General features: G+C 47.5%; 1 protein-coding gene across 2 annotated transcripts; it reads left to right on the forward strand.

The window, feature by feature from the left end:
- Window positions 1-8930: 8930 nt before the first annotated feature.
- On the forward strand, window positions 8931-19436 carry LOC309536386 (surfactant protein C-like). Of its 2 annotated transcripts, none has more exons than XM_082230584.1 (6): window positions 8931-9075; window positions 12084-12410; window positions 13141-13278; window positions 15456-15557; window positions 16321-16432; window positions 19026-19436. In XM_082230584.1, exons 1-5 carry the CDS (start codon window positions 9013-9015, stop codon window positions 16426-16428), a joined length of 738 nt encoding a protein of 245 aa, XP_082086710.1. In that variant the 5' UTR covers window positions 8931-9012; the 3' UTR covers window positions 16429-16432; window positions 19026-19436. The 2 variants fall into 2 exon arrangements, with proteins under 2 accessions (XP_082086710.1, XP_082086711.1); XM_082230585.1 differs by having other exon boundaries at window positions 15456-15556; window positions 16329-16432.
- The last annotated feature ends 1802 nt before the right edge of the window (window positions 19437-21238 follow it).

A 21238-nucleotide genomic window follows, 5' to 3' on the forward strand; every position in this document is an offset into this window, starting at 1 on the left:
GGAATTCGTTCATTTTCTTTTTCAAAATATAGTCCGGCCACCCCACCCCCACCCATCTTCCCTGTAACCTGAAGCGTATGTAACCTGAGGTACCACTGTATCCTAAAGACCCCACAGTGAGCGTCATTCCAAAGGACCAGCACACTCTGTATAGCCCAAAGCCTCTCACTGCTCAGAGTTTGGGCTGCATGAAACAATATGACTCCTTTTGTCAGTGCTACCGACATGACTTCAGGAAGCTGAAACAGGGTGTCTGAAGAAGGAACATTTCAGAACAAGCTTGTGCAGGAGTCCTCTGTACAGACAAAGAGACAGAATGGCTGAATAATACATCTCCACAGCAGTTTGGGGATGGGCGGCTGAGCACAAGGCTCCCTTTAAAGTAGTGGCTCAGAGAAGGCACTCTCTGCTGTGATAGGAATTTTATGGTCTTAGATATATGGTAATGTTCATAACTGCACATACATAGATCAACACAGGAAGATCAACCTGGAACCATTTTGATTCCTAAACTGACCAAATCCTTTCTCTGCAAGGTAAAACTGGAAAAGCCTCCCCATTGTCTCTTTCCTCATAAATCCTGTCTCAAGGATATGTCTGTTTGAATAAGGTGTGAGCCTGTGACCTGGCCCAGGAAATAAGTATTTTACCACTACAAAAGAATGGCCAGGCTCCCCAAGAAATCCAATCAAGCAACCTGCCAGACAGGAGATAAACAAGGACAAGAGAAAAACAACATTTAAATTTCTGTGATGTAGGTGGGATGTATCTGAGGGGTGGTCTTAGAGAATGTTAGCCGCTTTGAGACTCCTGAAGGGGAGTGAAAGGCGGGATATCAAATCCAAACTCTTCTTCTTCTTTTATAAAGAAGATTCTCTCCCCGATGCTTTTTAACATCTTTATGCGCCCCCTCGCCCAGCTTGTCCGGAGTTTTGGGCTGGGTTGCCATCAGTACGCTGATGACACCCAACTCTATCTGTTGATGGATGGCCATCCTGACTCGGCCCCAGACACACTGACCAGATGTCTGGAAGCTGTGGCTGGATGGTTACGTGGGAACCGGTTGAAGTTAAATCCTTCGAAAACAGAGGTCCTCTGGCTGGGGCGGGACGATATGGGATTGAGGGGGCAACTCCCATCTCTTGCGGGGGTGCAATTAGTGCCAGCACCGTCCGTTAAGAGTTTGGGTGTAATCTTCGATACCTCCCTCTCTATGGAGGCGCAGATTACAGCTATAACAAAGGCGGCATTTTTTCATCTCCGCCAAGCTAAGCAGTTGGCCCCTTATCTCTCTCGCCCTGACCTAGCCACTGTGATCCATGCGACGGTCACCTCCAGACTGGATTATTGTAACTCGCTCTACGTGGGGCTGCCCTTGAGACTGACCCAGAAACTCCAGCGGGTGCAGAATGCCGCGGCGAGACTCCTTATGGGGTCTTCGCTGCGAGATCACATTCACCCGGTACTATACCAGCTGCACTGGCTCCCGGTGGAGTACAGGATCAGGTTTAAGGTGCTGGTTTAAACCTTTAAAGCCCTATACGGCCTAGGACCCTCGTACCTACGGGACCGCCTCTCCTGGTATGCCCCACAGAGAAACCTACGGTCTGCAAATAATAACATCCTCAAGGTCCCAGGCCTCAGAGAGGTTAGGCTGGCCTCAACTAGAGCCAGGGCCTTCTCGGCTGTGGCTCCAATCTGGTGGAATGCTCTGTCACAAGAGACTAGGGCCCTGCGGGACCTGACATCTTTCCGCAGTGCCTGCAAGATAGAGTTGTTCCACCAGGCCTTTGGTCAGGGCGCAGCCTGACTCCCTCCTCTGGCAACCTGCACAGAATTTTGCTTAATTGGTTGCCTTCAATTTGATTTAATTAATTTTTATAATGAAATATTTTTAGATTGTGTAACTATTTTACTGTTTGATTATTTGATTGTTGTTAGCCGCCCTGAGCCCGGCTTCGGCTGGGGAGGGCGGGATATAAATAAAATTTATTATTTATTATTATTATTTTGAAATTGCCACCCTGTAGATCAAGACCACCCCCAGAAACATCATACATACATCACAGAAGGGGTGGTCTAAAACAGAAATTTGAATGTTGTTTATCTCTTGTCCTTGTTTATCTCCTGTCTGGCAGGTTACTTGATTGGATTGCCTGGGGAGCCTGGCCATTCTTTTGTAGTGATAAATACTTAGTTCCTGGTGTTGGCTTTTTACTGTATGGTAGCGCTGCAGAGAGCTTGCTGGGGAGACCATGCATTAAAAAGGGACTCAAAAATAACTTAAAGAAGGTTTTAATAAGAAAAACAAAAACTCCATTTACACTAAATACATCAACAAACAAACATGACCCAACCACCAACCCATCCCCCAGGGAAATGGGAGAGCTAGGTGCTACTCCTTATATACTACACCCAGATGCTGACACACCTTAATCAAATACAACTCAGCAGCACCTGCTATGTTTCACAGCTGTAAAGCTGGGTCTCGTTAGTTTGCTCTGGCCCTTGCTCCGGCCCCTTAAAGACACACATCGGGTGGAACAATGATGAACCTTTACATGTAAAGAAACCATTCAACATTTCCCCTGTGGTTCATCACTGTGGAACAAAAACATAAAGCATACTTTGTACATGTCTTTCATGTGTGATGTAAACTGCAACCTATAATGTTTGGTATGTTTAAGGTACATTACCATTCTCTTAAGAGCAGAGAAACATTGCGTAGTGGGCTTTTCCACAAATGATGCATCTTTTAACAAAAGTTTAACTGTTTCATATTTTTACACCTGGTGAATAGCACAAATCATAATCTTTGCCTGGAATTTGTTGAAAGCCCCTAGCAACTAGTCTTGCCTTGTACCTTACAACTTCATTTTTGTCATTCATTTTAACTCTATAAACCCATACATAAATCTGGCACTGGCTATATCCTATACAGGAGCAGGGCCATCTTAACCATTGGCACTAGGGGTGCACGGCACCAGGGCGCCGGGCTCTCAGAGACACCAGGCCGAGTCCGGGGCCGAGCATTGGAGTCCGGGGAAGAGCTGCTGACAGTCAAGCGGAGCAGAGTCCGTCGGAGTGCCACCGGCTCTTCCCCAGACTCCAACACTCACCCCTGAACTCGTGCCGAGCCACAGCAGCAGAAGAGCCCATAGCTCTCCAACAGGCTCGGCTCATCTCGGCTCTTGGCTCTTGCCCCAGCTGCATGGCAGCTAACTGTTCTGGCACTGCACCCAGAGTGCCGTGTAACGTTGTGGTGGGATCTGCCGCGCGCCGACAGCACTGAAGGCAGCAACAAAACCCGATGAATAGGAGCAGACAGATCCTGTCTGGAGATGTTGCCTCTGATGCCACTTGCATTCCCCATCGTTCTGCACTGGCACCCCATGTTGGACGGTGCTGGGAGCGTGCGCTGACAGCCAAGGAACCCGCAGCTTGGCACACGCAACAGGATGCGTTGAACAGTGCCCACAATGTTACACGGCACTCCGGGTGCTTCACACGCAGCCAAAGCAGTTAATAGGGGGCAGCAGATGGACAGCATGGCGACTGTGCGTGCTGCCCAACATTTTGCCCCCCCCCCAGCATGGAACCCATACCCCCCTTCGTACACCCCTGTGCCTGGGGTGCTGGCACCCCTTTTGGTTGGCGCTGGGAGTCCCTGTGTCCCGCAACCGTTCTAAAGGCAAACAACTATTTCTTTTAAAAAGCCAACAACTTTGGGGTCCCCCACCCCTAAAAAAAGATCAACAACAAACCTCTTCTGATCAGCAAGTCCTAGGCTCTGTGGTTTAACCCACGTCCCTAAAGTTAAGATACTGACAGGAATATTATCTGAGAAACCATAAACTTGTTAATGTTTGTAAAATAAACTTGGTTTTTTGGTTCACTTTTAACAGCTGACTGGACTCAATGTTTTACCAGAGAGTAACTGGTTGGTGGCAGCAGGGAAGCGAGCCCAGTGGTGGCACAGGGATCAATAGACCGTTAAACGTCCGGGGACCCTGTGTGCTCGCCACACCTCTGAACACCAGTTGCTGGAAATCATAGGGAAGGGAAGGGCTCCTGTGCTCACATCCTGCTTGCAGGTTTCTCAGAGGCACCAGAGACTAGATGGGCCCTTGGCCTCATCCAGCAGGCCCTTCTTATGTTAAGGCCTTAAAAAACACACAATATAACTGTCAGGGAACTGCCATCAGAGCGAAAGGTGAAGGAGAGGCTCCCCGATTCTGCAGGAGAAGGTACCAGCACTAGGGGGAGACGCAGCTTGGTAGAGGAGGAAGGAAATCGGCGTAACACCAGGGAAGTGGAGGGAGAGCTCCGGGATTCTTCCCTGGACATCAGTGAGGAAAGCACTGGTCCTCCACTACCCACGCCCTCCCTGCGCAGAAGACTCCCGCGCAATGAAAGGCGGAGACAACTGGGAGTCAAACAGCTTTTATGCTGGAAAAGGTTTAAGAAACGCCCACAGACAGATTCTGCTAGCGACTGAGGCAGCCACACTGAGATGGGCTGTGCAGTCAGGACGGTTTAACCAAGGCAATTAAGCCCCTTAACGGGGACAATTTACGCACGAGTAACTCAAACCCATTACAATAACAATGCAGCCTATTTCTGGATCACACTCGCAGTGGGGAGCAGGCATTTGGTGATGATGTAACAGTGCTTCAGTTGTCAGCTGCCCTCTCTGGAGGGTACCCTCCTTGCTGCACCTCGCAAGCATCACCCTCTTGGCAGGAACATCAGGGAAATTTAGTGGGCAGCCCATGACAGGATTGGGAAGCACTTAACCCAATGGAGAGGGTAGGCTCAAGGAGGGCACAGGGATGGCTATAAGGGCCCTCACTTTCCTCAAGGATCTCCTTGAGGGCTCCTTGAAGCCTTGAACCCAGGCCAGGACATTGTGCTAACAAATACACCTAAGAACATGGGCATATCCAATTATTAAGTTGGTTGGGTTCAGAAAAGCAAACACTTTTCCTCTTTTCTTTTTTGTATAAATTGTTACTAAGTTTTTCTATTTCACGTTTTAGAATATTCATTCCAACAACCTTAAAATATCAGTGACTTCCCTCCTTCTCCTTCCACGGTTCAGTTTGCTTGCCATAAATCCCTGCATATTTTACATAAACTAAACCATTCAGTATTCCATTATTAAAGGTAAAGGTACCCCTGCCCGTACGGGCCAGTTGACAGACTCTAGGGTTGTGCGCTCATCTCACTCTAGAGGCCGGGAGGCAGCGCTGTCCCCAGACACTTCCGGGTCACGTGGCCAGCGTGACGAAGCTGCTCTGGCGAGCCAGAGCCGCACACGGAAACGCCGTTTACCTTCCCGCTAGTAAGCAGTCCCTATTTATCTACTTGCACCCGGGGGTGCTTTCGAACTGCTAGGTTGGCAGGCGCTGGGACCGAGCAACGGGAGCGCACCCCGCCACGGGGATTTGAACCGCCGACCATGCGATCGGCAAGTCCTAGGCACTGAGGTTTTACCCACAGCGCCACCCGCGTCCCAGTATTCCATTATTACATCCATCAAAACTTATTTACACTGTTGAATTTATCTTAATGCTGCCAATGTTTTTAAGTGTACACAATTCCCCCCCCCCCGGTATATTCAATAAACATTTTCCAATCTTCTTTAAACATATGTTCTTCTTGTTCTGTTATTCTATAAATTAAGTCTGCAAGCTATGCATATTCCATCATCAGTTTAAGTTGCCATTCCTCACTCATTTTCCATTTTACACTTTACCTCTTTCCAAGCCCCTGAGAAAGGACTTGTGCAGGGGTCTGCAACCCGCGGCTCTGGAGCCGCATGTGGCTCTTTTACACCTTTGCCGTGGCTCCGGGGCGGATACTAGCGAGGGGAGGAGGCGCATTGTGCGCCCCGACACTCCCCACTGTGGCGGGCGCTGTACTGGCTGTGACGTCGCATGGGGGCGGTGCGTGCGTTAGTCACACACCGTCCCGACATCACCTTCCCGGTTTTGCAGCTCCCAGTTTTTTTTCTTCGGAAACGGGTCCAAGTGGCTCTTTTTGTCTTAAAGGTTGCAGACCCCTGGTGGAAGGGCTGTCTTCAAGCCCCTGGAATCTGCGCCTTTCAAATTGCTTAGAGGGGCTGGTTGAGGGGCACAAGGTCAAGGCTGGCAGTGATAATAATAATAATAATAATAATAATAATAATAATAATAATAATAATTTATTTATACCCCGCCCATCTGGCTGGGTTTCCCCAGCCACTCTGGGCGGCTTCCAACTGAATATTAAAAACAGTACAGCTTCAAACATTAAAAACTTCCCTAAAGAGGGCTGCCTTCAGATGACTTTTAAAAGTAAAATAGTTGTTTATTGCTTTGACATCTGCTGGGAGGGCGTTCCACAGGGCAGGCGCCACCACCGAGAAGGGCCTCTGCCTGGTTCCCTGTAGCCTCACTTCTCGCAATGAGGGAACCGCCAGAAGGCCCTCAGCGCTGGATCTCAGTGTCTGGGCTGAACGATGGGGGTGGAGACGCTCCTTCAGGTATACTGGACCGAGGCTGTTTAGGGCTTTAAAGGTCAGCACCAACACTTTGAATTGTGCTCGGAAACGTACTGGGAGCCAATGCAGATCTCTCAGAACCGGTGTTATGTGGTCCCGGCGGCCACTCCCAGTCACCAGTCTAGCTGCCGCATTCTGGATTAATTGCAGTTTCCGGGTCACCTTCAAAGGTAGCCCCACGTAGAGTGCGTTGCAGTAATCCAAGCGGGAGATAACTAGAGCATGCACCACTCTGGCGAGACAGTCTGCGGGCAGGTAGGGTCTCAGCCTGCGTACGAGATTGAGCTGATAAACAGCTGCCCTGGACACAGATTTGACCTGTGCCTACATGGACAGCTGTGAGTCCAAAATGACTCCCAGGCTGCACACCTGTTCCTTCAGGGGCACAGTTACCCCATTCAGGACCAGGGAGTCCTCCACACCCACCCGCCTCCTGTCCCCCCAAAACAGTACTTCTGTCTTGTCAGGATTCAACCTCAATCTGAGAGCAGAAAGTGAGAGCAGAAAGAGCAGTGAAGTCAAGAACATAAGAGGCTGCTGGATCAGCAACCTGTTCTCACAGTGGCAAGGCAGATGTCCTAACGGGAAACCCACAAGCAGGATTTGATCACCAGATCCCTTTCCCCTCCTGGGGCTTCCAGCAACTGGTATTCAGAAGCATTTACTGAGGCAGAGCATAGCCGTCATGCTTAGTAGCTGCTGTTTTGTTCCCCCCACCAAAAAATAAATTATTCATTTTATAACACAAATAAACAACACAAAGCGAAAAACAAACAATACAAACAGATTCTTGTCTTATCCTTATTTTTCTAAACATTGTTAGGTGGGCTTCCCCAAGTCCCCCCATCTGATTTTCATTTTACCTCATCCTTAGCAGTTTACATATTTCATAATTTCTAACCATTTTTTAATCACACTTACCTTAACCATAAAAAACTTCACATTTTATCGCTTACAAATAATACTATTTTAAAATACACTATCTTCCACTTCTAACCCTACAGCCTAAATCCACTTCCAAAGCTATTCTAATATTTAAATATTAGCATATTTTTTTCAAATATTCCTTAAAATGCTTAGTAGCTGTTGGTAGCCGCTGCCCAGAGCCATCTTTCCTATTGGGCTTAGTGGTGCGTTGCGCCAGCCTCTCAGGTGCGCCCCAGCGAGTGGGGGTGCTGCGCGGCTTTGCTGACGGCCTCCCCTTTCCCTGCACGCCCGCCAGCTGTGCCCCATTAACCATATGGCTGGCGAGCGTGCAGCTTCCTCCCAAGCCGCTGGGAAATATGGGGCGGGCACCAGAGGGATCTTTGCACCACGGCCCCTGATATGCTTCAGACGGCCCTGCCGCTGCCTCTGTGAATTTGTCCAATTTTTTTAAATCATTTTAATGTTGACTTTTAAATTGTTGTAACCTGCCCTGGGACCTTAGGGTGAAGGGTGGGAAATAAATTAAGATAACATCACCATCAACAATAACTTCAGGGTTGCACCGCTCTGCTCCCTGGAACAAATAGAGAACCTGATCTCTGCTAAACAATACGGAACCCTCCCCGGGAATAATGAAGAAATGTCAAAAGAATCATGCTGGAGAAGAGGCATCCATGTGGAGACTTCAAATTGCTGGATTTCCAACTCCCATTTCCCCTCCTCATTGACTGTGCTGACGGAGGATGATGGGAGTTGGAGTCCAACTGAGAGCAAGTGGAGTAATCCATGTGGCCTACTCCTGAGACTGGAGACTCCCTAGCCCAAAGGCTCATGGGAGGAGGCTGGCTTATTCATTTATTCATTTACTTATATTGCATTTCTATCCCATCTTTTTCTCCAAGAGCTCAAGGTGACGTCCATAGCTCTCCCCGTCATTTAATCCCCACTATGAGGTAGGCTAGGCTGAGAGGCAGTGAGTTTCATGGCCAAGGGGAGATTTGAACCCTGGTCTTTCTCCCAAGTCCAAGTCCGGCACTCTAACTGCCACACCACCACGGTTTCCCAAATGATTTCGAAATGATTACTTTGAACATTTCAATCTCTTCAAGAAAGAGCTGGTCAAGGAGATGAAAAGAGGGCACCTTAACCATGAGGAGATATGTTCGTCATGAGGACAGGGTGGCCCCATCATAAGGACCTCACTTAAGTCCTCAGGAGACCAATGTTTGCAGTTCTCTAAACCACAAGAGCTCTGTTCCTGGAGACAAGGGTCCTTTGAGGTGGCTTAATGGCAAGGACCTCCCTGGCCACTTCTGTGGAACTTGGCTTTGAAGTATGAAGGGCTGGTGGTGGAGAACTAGGTTCTCACACCCAAAAAGCCAAGGGAAGGCCTGGCTCTCAGCCAGGTCAGCAGCCTGGAGGACTCACAGCCCACCTGGGTCACTGCCCCTCTAGGCTGCCACATATCTATCTATATATATATCTGACATGCTCCCTTCAGAGAGCAGGCTGGGAGTAGGGATTGCAGACACAGCCAGGCTATGGAGATCAAGGAGACGATGGAAATTGTCACGCAAGAAGCTCTGCTCCGAGCACCAGCAGTGGTGAGTCCCTCCCTGCATTGAGATCGGAGTCTTTTCTTTCTTTCTTTCTTTCTTTCTTTCTTTCTTTCTTTCTTTCTTTCTTTCTGAAAATAAATATTCTGATTTTTAGCACTCTGTAGGCTGTTGCATATGCGTGGTATCATGTTTATTATTATCTGCATTCTTCAAAACAACTACTTTATTTCTTAAGCTGCAAATGTAACAAGGCGGCGATAGAAACAATAAGAAGATTCCACCAATCCTAATTTAAATGTATACGTTTATCTAGGCAGCTCCAAAAAGGTATCTAATCAAGACCGAGGACTAAATACCTTATTGGAGATGCTACCTATTTATATTTTTATTGGGTTTTACGAGATAAATGAAACCATGCATCACATTTTACAAACAATAACAACAAAAACTAACATACAAATGGGAAAGTCAGTACTGAGATGTATGAATCAATCAGAGAAGTGTAGAATTGGAAGGGGACTCAAAGGGGTTCTCTAGTCCAATTGCCTGCAATGCAGGAAACTCTGCTAAAGCGTCCATGACAGGTGGCCATCCAACCTTTGCTTAAAAACCTGCAACGAAAGAGAGTCCACAACCTCCTGTGGAAGTTGACTCCACAATGTTATACAGGTAAGTATAATCGTATCTGGATGTTTAAAGTGTTGTATTCCTCCAGAAGTCCACATGTCTTTTTTCAGTCTAGGTTAGGGTTACCAGACGTCCTCGTTTCCAGGGGACAGTCCCCGGATTTGCGAATAAGTCCCCAGACAAATTCCATCCCTGGATTTCATCTAATGTCCCTGGGAAACGCAGCAGCGGCAGTCTCAGCAGCCCAGAGCAGTCGGCCCTGGCTGGCTTCAGGAGCTGCTTGGAAGTCCCCATGTGATGGTGGTGCAGGGGCTCGAAGACGCAGTTTCCGGGCTGCCTCCACCTTCCCTGACCCCAGCAACTAAGCTGTGAAGGGAGGCTTCATGCTGCCTATTGGAGCAGCCTCCCACCTCCTACTTGCGTGGAAGCAGGAGAGGGGTGGGGATCTCTCAGTTAGGCAACGGGAAGCCTCCCTTCCCAGTTGAGGGATCCCCACCCCCTCCTGCTTGCACGCAAGTAGGAATGGGATTGGGGATGCTCCGATGGCCTCACCACCACTGCTCTCGGCCCTTCTTCTCCACCTTCCATGCCTCACCCACTGCGCACCGCTTCCCCACCTCCACCACTGAAGAACCAACAACTCAGGGGCTGCCCAGGCTCATGGAGAAAGGAGATATAAACCTCAGAGGAAGGGGAAACGTGACGGTTGAGGTCAAGGCAGCGGCTGCCCTTCTGCCACCACCATCGCTGCAGCATCAATGTCCCTAACATGTAGTATGTATGTATGTATTTAAAGTGTCCCCGGATCATTGAAAAAAATCTGGTAAGCTTAGTCTAGGTAAGGAATTCTGCAGGTTCTTTTCCTTTCATGACTCAGAGATCTTCACTGAAGGTTTTTAAGCAGAGGCTGGATGGCCACCTGTCAGGAATTCTTTAGCTGGGATTTCCTGCATTGTGAGGGGTCAGACTAGATGACTCTCGGGGTCCTTTCCAACTCTAGTTCTGTGACCTACACTGCAGTTACTACAGACTTCAGGGTACCTTTTTAAATAAGCAGTAGTGCAGCTTGAGCAACCGAGAAAACAAAGACAACTTCAGGTCAGTCTTAGCATCCTGTGTGTTATAAGTGTTAGTTGCACCCACTTACAAGAAATAATCCCCACTGAACTCACTGGGACTAGCTTCTCTGTCTGCATGTACAGGTTTGTGCTGCTAGGGACTCAGGAAATCTTGGCTGAGGATTGTGCGAAACTGTGTTGCAATATCTCGCATCTCTTTCACCCATTTCTACCAGGGAGCCTCCAGACATCCTTTTCATTTCACAGTCATGATGATTTGTGTTCATGATGCTCCCTGGGTGGTCACACACAATCCCGCTTTCAATACTGTGACATGCCACTCCAATCTCTGAGCGGTGAGACAAGCCAGGGTTTCCAGGTGCTTACCCAGGTTTAGCTTCCTTGGAATCAAGGTCAGGCAAAGACTGTGGTGCCTTTAGAATATATGGTTTCATTTACATCTGAACAGAAGACATTCACACCCAAACAGATCTTGCATCTCCTTTAGCCTCAGCCTTGGATCCAGTACAGAACAAGCAGGGCTCTGTGATGCCAGTTCCCAGCCTGCTCCCAGATCATCTCTCTCTCTCTCTCTCTCTCTCTCTCTCTCTCTCTCTCTCACACACACACACACACACACACACACACACACACACACACCCAGGCTCATTCTTTTGGGATGCTGATGAAGACCCTCAACTTGCCACCTATGGTCATATTGTCTCACAATAAACCAGTTTCACGAGATTTTGAATAAATGTGCAACTAATCATTGCTGTTTTGAATTTTATTGTGTTATTTTCTTCCTTAGTGGTTAACATAAACTGTTATATTCAATCAGTCAATCAATCTTTATGAGCATACAGAGAAGACTGGAATATATGAATCGAAACATAAAATTGCCATCTGTTCACAGGAGGAAATGCTTTTAAGTTTCAGATAAAACTATACAGGCCTAGTAAGGTTAAAAAGTACCACTCAGGTCTTATGACGACGTAGTTTCATGGCATGGGTAGGCAAACTAAGGGCTGGGGGCCGGATCCGGCCCAATCACCTTCTCAATCCGGCCTGCAGACGGTCCGGGAATAAGTGTGTTTTTACATGAGTAGAATGTGTCCTTTTATTTAAAATGCATCTCTGGCTTATTTGTGGGGCATAGAAATTATTTCATTTCCGCCCCCCAAAATATAGTCCGGCCCCCCACAAGGTCTGCGGGACCATGGACCGGCCCCCTGCTGAAAAAGTTTGCTGACCCCTGGTCTAGACTGACCCACACTCCAACCCAAGCTGGCATTTATTTGGGATTTGTGAAGCACCTGAAAGCAAGTCTCTGCGTGTGTCACACCCACTTTCCTCTCCCCCTGCAAGGACTACCATGCCCTGGACCCGGAGTTTGTGGGCTGCCCCTGCTGCGGCTGCTGCGACTGCTGCGGCTGCGACTGCTGCGGCTCCTGCCCCACCTGCTGCGGCTGCTGCCCCAACTGCTGCCCCAGCTGCTGCCCCCCCAGCTGCGCCTGCTGCTGCCGCTGGTGCTGCTGCCTGCCCAGGCTCCTGCTCCACCTGCCCAAGATGCCCAGCTGCCCCGTGCACATCAAGAGGCTCCTGATCATCGTGGTGATCGTCGTCCTCATCGTGGTGATCATCGTGGGGGCTCTCCTGATGGGCCTCTTCGTCACCCAGGCGCACACGGAGGCGGTGAGCAGAGCGAGGATGCCATGGGATGTTTAGGGCAGGTGTTGCGGGACACCAACCAGCACGGCCAACGCTCAGGGGTGGTGAAGGTTTACAGGGGTTAAACTCTACAATTCTGTGGTTCTAGGCCAGGCATAGGCAAACTCAGCCCTCCAGATGTTTTGGGACTACAACTCCCATCATCCCTAACTAGAAGGACCGGTGGTCAGGGATGATGGGAATCGTAGTCCTACCAAAACATCTGGAGGGCCGAGTTTGCCTATGCCTGTTCTAGGCTGTAGTACCAACAAGATCAGCATTAGGAAAGGTGTGAAATGAGCGGAGCCTAGGACAAAATGTTGCAGTGTGATGTGTTCCTGTTCGAGGCTCCAGCCCGCCATGACCTTTTCCAGGATATTCCATTACATATTCTCCCCTGGTTTTCTGCCTGCCTGTCCTCCAACCAGCAGTGAAAATTCAGTGTCCGCTAAGCATGCTTAGTTCCTACCCACCAGGGAGGGGATCATACCTCCGCAAACTGTGGGGTTCTCCAAGTTTGATGATACTTCCAGACTTTTGGCACGGATCATAATCTTTTAGCTACAGAAGTCTAGGCCCTTGGTCAGTGAGTTTGCTAAGGATTGGGGCCCGCAGGAAGGCAGGGGTTGCTACTTCGGGGAGTAGTTGTTGCTGCGGGATGCTGGAAAGAAGGGGAAACAAGGCACCTCTTGTTAACACACTCCATCACTTGCAGGTTTTGCAGATGACCATCGAGGGCCTGGAAGGAGGAGACTCGCAGCTCAACCTCTCTGTCAATATGGAAGAAGCAGCCACTTTCTATGTCAAGGACCGGACTAACGACCCAGCCACAGTCATTTATGACTTCAGTAAGGTGAGGGGCAACTGGCAAGTGAGTTGTGCCACATCTACACCGCACCAGGGCATAGCCGACTTCGGCCGCATCAGGCTGTTTATACTTTGCTTCTGAATGCTCAAAAGCCGAGCCACCATTCCCCACCCCACAGCATTTGCCGCCTGAGGCCGTCACCTCACTTTGCCCAATGATAGGGCCAACCCAGGCTGGGTGGGAGCCAGATTTGCAAATTCATGTAAGAGAATTTTAAGGATTTACCTGGCAACTTTTAGCTTTAACACAGAGGGATTTTACAGTCTGAGCTGACCTAGAAAATGAAACCACCTTCCTTTCAGACATTGCCTTTTTCTTTCTTTCGTTTTGGTGGCAGGACTCATTGGTACAGAGTACTGGCACACACACACACACACACTTCCTTTTAGCTGTCCATGGTAGTGATTTTGACCTAACATCCACAGTATTTTTATCAAAGTGTGAGTACAACACACACCTCCATTTTTACCAAAGAAAAAAGAAAAAAAGAGCACACCCATTTCCATGCCATCTGTAGCCAAACCTGAAAACTGGTATAAAAACCTAATACAGGCATCCCCAACCTTCGGCCCTCCAGATGTTTTGGACTACAATTCCCATCATCCCTGACCACTGGTCCTGTTAGCTAGGAATCATGGGAGTTGTAGACCAAAATATCTGGCAGGCTGGGGATGCCAATGGCCGATCTAATCCAGCATCCTCCCCCCCCATACCGCTTTATATTTTTAATAAAAATCTCAAAGCGGTTTACAGCATATTAGATCAGGGGTCAGCAAACTTACTGCAGCGTCTCCAGCGCCAATCGCACAGCGGGCCAAAGGGCAGGGGAGCGCGTGCCCATATGCTATTTCTGGCGCACTTCCAGGTCGGAGGAGCACCAGAAATAGCTTGTGCGCATGTGCACGGGCCTCCTCCGACCTGGATGTGCACTGGAAATAACGCATGCGCACAAGCTATTTCCAGTGCTCCTCCGACCCAGAAGTGGGCAGCCGCACAGTGCTGGTTAGAGCGGGTGGTGGCAGTGGGCGGCAGGGGTCGCTGTGGGCCGGATAAATGAGTCCCTTGGGCCTTATCCGGCCCCAGGCCTTAGTTTGGGGACCCCTGTATTAGATCAGTCAATCAATAAAACAATAGCTGGGTGATGTTCCTCCGGCCTCATGAGGAGCCTCTTCAGTAGGGCTGGGTGAGTGTGGGCCACAGTGTGTCACAGTGTGTCACAGTGACCAGCCAGATACCCCAAAAGGAAACCCACAAGCAGGATTCGATCACAAGAGCGCTTTCCCTTCCTGTGGTTTCCGGCAACTGGTATTCAGAAGCCCTGTTGCCTCTGACTGTGGAGGCAAAGCAGAGCCAGGAGCCATCGATAGCCCTCTCCTCCTCCATGAATTTGTCTAACCCTCTTTTAAAGACATCCAAGTTGGTGCCCATAACTGCCTCCTGTGGGAGGGAGTTCCATAGTTTAACTTTGCTCTAAGAAGGACTTTCTTTTACCTGTCCTGAAACTTCCATCATCCAGTTTCATTGGATGCCTGCAAATTCTAGTTCTATGAGAGAGGGAGAAAAGCTTTTCTCGTCCACTTTCCTCCTGCCTTGGCATCTGACTGTGTACATACTGCAGAATATCTCTCATACATATATATATTTATCAGTTTTTCAACATATCATTTTCAACAATAATTAAAGGTACTTTTACATCTTAAACAATTTTTGACTTCCACCAATCACACTTGAAAATTTTCCAATCTATTCACTTAATTTACATTTCTTATTTTCACTATTACTTTTAAATCTCATAACTAATATCTCTTTTCTTTCTCTTCTTTGCAATATTTCATATATTTCTCCTTACAAAACTACTTGTAGTCCTACTAGCATAATTTGTTGATTACAGTTGCTCTTCAAATAATTTGTATATTTCTTCCAATAAATCTCTGGTCCTACTGGTTTCGAATCCTTCCTGTCATTTTATCCTATTCTGCGTAATCCATTAATTTTGTCTGCCATTCTTCTTTCATCGGTATTTCTTCTTGCTACCATTTTGCATTACCCAGAGTAATACCTTTGACATTCTGCAGAAGCAATGGAAGCACACTGCAGGATATCAAAGGTATTACACAGGGTAATGACATATAACTGAAAGCACCTGCTCTGTCTGCTCCCAGTTGCTGATTGGCTACAAACCTTGGCCCGGACACGCCTGCTATGTCACCAAGATGGACAAGGAGAACACCCAAGGCCTGGACACGATCCTCAAGGAATTCCAGGTGAGGGCAGGAACCTTCTGAAGGCGGAAGCAGTTGCAGTAGTTCATGTACTGATGACTTCAAGACTGGACAACTGCAGTGCGCTCTATGTGGCGCTTCCTGTGGCGATCACACAGGGTCCCCGGACGTTTCACCATCTAGTTATCCCTGTGTCACCACTTTATTTCTCGCTGCCACCAACCAGACCCTACCTGGTACAATACTGAGTCCAGTCAGGGTTAAATTGGAACATAAACGTCTGTTTATTTATTGCAGTTTAACAAGCGTGTGGTTTCATAAACAGTATCGGTCAATTACAATCATGGGGTGCCTATCCAGACCTATAACTTCCGCTACCTGCTCTCCCTCACTAAACCACCTCTCAGATATTTACTTGTCTTCCTAGCTCCTAAATGTTCCTGACGCAGCTTATTTCGCTACACTAACTCAACCTCCCCACAGACTCTATCCCAAGTCACTCCCACTCCAACCAACCACCCAACTCCCAACGAACTCCCCCCCCTTTTATAGTCCCTCTGACTCCACCCCCTGGGTTCTGATTGTGTAACCTGTTTAACTATTTCACCTCCAGCACTCTCATATGTTAACATCATACTAAGAAGAATTATTTTTCAAAAAAAAAAGTTTAAATACTAAAACAGATTAGCATTACCTCATCTTTCTAAGCATCTGGGGGTGCTTTTCGAAACAGGAATTTTTTTAGCAAGCACCAAAAAGAGTACATTTATTCATGAAATACAAAATAACCTCTCCTGTCTTCTAGACTTCTCTGAGGGAGAAGGAGGCATTCCTGACAACTCTGGTTGATCGCTCCATCCTGGGCACCACATTTAACATCCTCTGCAGTCACGTTCCAGTCTTTCAGACTTAGTGAGGTGAGTGATGAAGAAAGGTGTGGATTAGAGATGCTCAGAAATTGAGGAGGAGTTATAACTTCATGCCCTAACAGCTTCCACCTAGACACGTTAGTGCTGTGCTGCAAATTTCTCTGACCGTTTCCCGTTTTTTAACCATTTTTCTGTTAACAAGTGAAATATACTTGGAGTCGAGAGTGGATTTCATGCTCTTTATTCAGCTCATAGTGGTGAGGAGGAATGGAAGTTCCCCCAGAATGTCTGCTTTATATACATTATTTACACAATGGGCCCCATGTGATTGGCTAATTCCGGGATTCTCCTGTAGGCCAATCAGGTTGCGGATTCACTTCCACCTGGAGCTGAATTGGGTGGCTGCTGTGGACCAATCAGACTGCTGCATTCTGGATCCTATTGTTCTAGGACCAATCAGACTGCTGCATTCTGGATCCTATTGTTCTAGGACCAATCAGACTGCTGCATTCTGGATCCTATTGTTCTAGGACCAATCAGACTGCTGCATTCCGGATCCTATTCAACTCAGTACATAACAACAAGAAAGGAAACTGATCCAAGGGGAGAGAAAATGTCAGTGAAAATCTCGAGTGAGGGGTGCAGGGTTTGGGGTCAAGCTTCCCTCGTTTCTGTGTCAGCCCAGAAACTGAGTGTCCCTTCCGTTGTCCTACAAATGATCCCACCCATGGCCTGTGCTTTGTCCACCTCCTTGGCTGCCCTCTTGTGGGCCTCTGTTTTGGATCTGGAAATTTAGGCACCAGGGGAGGCTGCAGCCAGGTAGAGGAAGGAAAACTCTCAAATGCCCTGAGACCTGCGGGTATAGGATAGTACACAAATTTAAAATAATGATAATAATAATAATAATAATAACAACCCAACCTTGGCAACCTAAGAATCATAGAATTGTACTCTGTGCTGCTTTCAGCATATGCAAAAACATAATAAGACATTAAACATAAAAAACATCCCTATACAAGTGGTACCTTGGTATTCGAATAGCTTGGCTCCCAAACACCGCAAACCCAGAAGTCAGTGTTCTGGTTTGTGAACACTTTTCAGAAGCCAACACAGCTTCCGCTTGAGTGCAGAAAGTTCCTGCAGCCAATTGGAAGCTGTACAGGGCTGCCTTCAGACATCTTCTAAGGTTGTATAGTTACTTATCTCCTTGACATCTGATGTAACCTCACTTCTCACGGTGAGGGAACCACCAGAAGGCCCTCGGAGCTGGACCTCAGCGTCTGGGCAGAACGATGGGGATGGAGACTCTCCTTCAGGTATACAGGGCTGAGGCCATTTAGGGCTATAAAGGTCAACACCAGCACTTTGAATTGTACCTGGAAACATATGTAGAAAATGGAAGCCTCTTTCGCAGGGGTTGAAAACTCCCTAGAAATTGGAGGACAGATTTTGGCACAGCACAGCAAACATACACCCTCCCCCCATATGCTCACAAGTCTATGGGCCCACAAGCTAAGCTGATGGATATGTGGTGGATATGTAGGAAAATACAGATATTCTGGGAGAGTATCCATGCAGAACTGCTAAAAATGCTAAAGATCTCTTTCAATTAAAAAAACAGAGGCCTACCTCCTGGGAATAACAGATTTGGATATTCCGCAAAAGAGGAAGGGTATCTTTTTATATGCGACGGCGGCAGCAAGGGTTCTGATCGCGACAAAATGGAAGAGTAATGAAATCCCCTCTATACAAGATTGGATCCAAAAGCTAACAGAATATGCCGAATTAGATGGTCTATCAGAAAAAATAAAGAATAAATCAAAACAGGAATTTGTTTCAAAATGGGAGGTTTTCAAAGAATATCTGATAAATAAATATAGTAGTTTAAATTCTGTTGCAGCATTCGAGGAACTTCAGTAATAGTTGCAAGGTAGATACAAAATTAGATATATAAAGAAGAAGTTTAATTAGGATAAAAGTGTTTATTGGCAACAAGTATTATGAAATCAAAATATGGAATAGACAGGAGGTCGGATCTTTAGTGTTAAGACCAATATATGTTATATTGTTTGCTAAGAAAATTATGTGTTTATAGTTATTCCTGTATGTACTGTATTTTTTGCTCTATAAGACTCACTTTTTCCCCTCCTAAAAAGTAAGGGGAAGTGCGTGTGCATCTTATGGAGCGAATGCAGGCTGCACAGCTATCCCAGAAGCCAGAACAGCAAGAGGGATTGCTGCTTTCACTGCACAGCGATCCCTCTTGATGTTCCGGCTGCTGAGATTCAGAATATTTTTTTTCTTGTTTTCCTCCTCCAAAAACTAGGTGCGTCTTGTGGTCTGGTACGTCTTATAGAGCGAAAAATACGGTAATTTGGTATTTGTGATTTTTTTTCTTTTTTCTTGTTGTATCAATAAAAATCCTTTTTTTAAAAAAAAAAAGCTAAGCACATGTACATGTATCAGTTGGGACTTGCCTGTTGCTGGAAACCATAAGAGGGCAGAGGGCTCTTGTGTTCGAATCCTGCTTGCGGGCTTCCCATAATGGGCATCAGGTTTGCAGCTGTGAAAACAGGAGGGTGGACTAGATGGGCCATTGGCCTGACTCACCAAGACTGTTTTACTTTCTTATGGCTTGCAGGTGCATGCTGGAAGCGCTTCAACTCTCCAGAGAATTGCAAGAATGCTGCTGCTTCCCCTGGGCTCCCCTTGATCAGAGCTCAACCTCAGGTGGCTTTCTGGGTTTTTGCTTCAGGAGGGATCACACAGCTAATTCTGTAAGAGATTTGACCTATGGTGGTTTTGGACATTATTGAGGGGCACAAAGGCAGGAAAGTGGCTTCCTGGGTTTCTGCTGGGGGTGGGGGAAGAAATCTGTTTCACTCTGCATTTGAATAGACACCGGCTCAGTTCACACAGAATCCAAAACAGCCTTTGAAATCTGCACTTCTCTGAAGTTTGCATGGAAATTCTCCAGCCAAGATGTGCACACAGAAATATATATCTGTGGCTTAGGAGAAAAGGCACGTTAAAAATGCCTTGTTGTTGTTTAGTCGTTTAGTCGTGTCCGACTCTTCGTGACCCCGTGGACCAGAGCACACCAGGCACTTCTGTCTTCCACTGCCTCCCGCAGTTTGGTCAAACTCATGTTGGTAGCTTCGAGAACACTATCCAACCATCTCATCCTCCGTCGTCCCCTTCTCCTTGTGCCCTCCATCTTTCCCAACATCAGGGTCTTTTCCAGGGAGTCTTTTCTTCTCATGAGGTGGCCAAAGTATTGGAGCCTCAGCTTCAGGATCTGTCCCTCCAGTGAGCACTCAGGGCTGATTTCCTTCAGAATGGATAGGTTTGATCTTCTTGCAGTCCATGGCACTCTCAAGAGTCTCCTCCAGCACCAGAATTCAAAAGCATCAATTCTTTGGTGATCAGCCTTCTTTATGGTCCAGCTCTCACTTCCATATATCACTACTGGGAAAAGCATAGCTTTAACTATACGGACCTTTGTTGGCAAGGTGACGTCTCTGCTTTTTTTTGCTTTTTTGGCGCAAATAACATACAAGAATGCATTACATTAGGAGAAATTGCTTGCAATGATGTGTGTATTGAGCAAAATTGCATTAAAATTGTATATGGGGAAATGCCCATTAAAACAGTGATGAGATTTCGTGAGGCCCCTTAAAAAAAATAATTTAAAAGGCTGCAAACTGATGTAGAAATGGGGCGAACTGAACTTCAGATTAAATATGGGAAACCAATACTGACAGATTCATCCGTCCTGAGTTTATGCCTATCATTAACAGCTCAAGGTGGGAGCACTGAGCGTGGGGGGGGGGTGAGCCCCCTAGATTAAAGGCTCATTGGTGCAGTTATGAATTTCAGTGGCCACACCAACATGCCCAGGTGCCTGCTTACTCCCTTTCAGGGCCCAGGGCTCCCCTCCCTCTTCTTGCTCTTATCTGCACAGCTGAAAGCCCAACTTGCTCTTGCCAATGCTGCCTGGCATAATTAGCATCCACTGCCTCACATAGGGGAGGCATGTCTCTGCATGTGGGGTAGGGGGGGGGGAGAGAGAGAGAGAGAGAGAGAGAGAGAGAGAGAGAGAGAGAGAAGAATTCAGAAAGAAGCTGGAGATTTCCCCCAAGTTCCTCATCTTCCCAGGTTATTCTCACGTCTGGTTGGACACAAGCAAAAATGGGAAAGCATTTAAATAAATGATAGCTGCCCAATTTACACTAACACAATGTGACAGCTGTAGAGTTTCAGGAAGTGGTGAATAATAGATTGTTACGGGTTATTGCCTCCTTGCAGGCAGCTGATCTGAGAAGAGGCAAGATCCAGGAGAAAGAGTTAGCTGTCGCTTGGAAGAGGAGGGCAATTGATGGTGCCGTCCTCCTTCTCCAGTCTTGGTTGTCCCAAGACTTCAATCCTGGGGAGGTTCGGCCGAGCGCATTTTCCTTTGAACTAGCCTCACTCAAATCCTGCTGCCCTCAAGGAGCTTTGGGACCCCCAGCACCACATGGCCATGATCCCTGGGGCTGGTGGGACTTGTGGTCCAAAACATTTGGAGGGCACCAGGTTGGGGAAGGCAGCTCCAGAGGAAAATGAAAGCTGTGGCTAGAAGCAACCTCTTCTAGCCAATGTGGTGAGAGCCAGTGTGGTGTAGTGGTTAAGAGCGGTAGTCTTGTAATCTGGTGAACCGGGTTCGCGTCTCCGCTCCTCCACATGCAGCTGCTGGGTGACCTTGGGCCAGTCACACTTCTCTGAAGTCTCTCAGCCCCACTCACCTCACAGAGTGTTTGTTGTGGGGGAGGAAGGGAAAGGAGATTGTGAGCCGCTTTGAGACTTCTTCGGGTA

Source organism: Podarcis vaucheri (assembly GCF_965113315.1).
Source record: "Podarcis vaucheri genome assembly, chromosome: 7".
NCBI lineage: Eukaryota > Metazoa > Chordata > Lepidosauria > Squamata > Lacertidae > Podarcis > Podarcis vaucheri.

Coding starts and splice junctions, on each gene's coding strand:
- LOC309536386 (XM_082230584.1), top strand. CDS start 9,013: ATGGAGATCAAGGAGACGATGGAAATTGTCACGCAAGAAGCTCTGCTC. Junction 12,411..13,140: donor CCCAGGCGCACACGGAGGCG/GTGAGCAGAGCG, acceptor CATCACTTGCAG/GTTTTGCAGATGACCATCGA. Junction 15,558..16,320: donor CGATCCTCAAGGAATTCCAG/GTGAGGGCAGGA, acceptor CCTGTCTTCTAG/ACTTCTCTGAGGGAGAAGGA.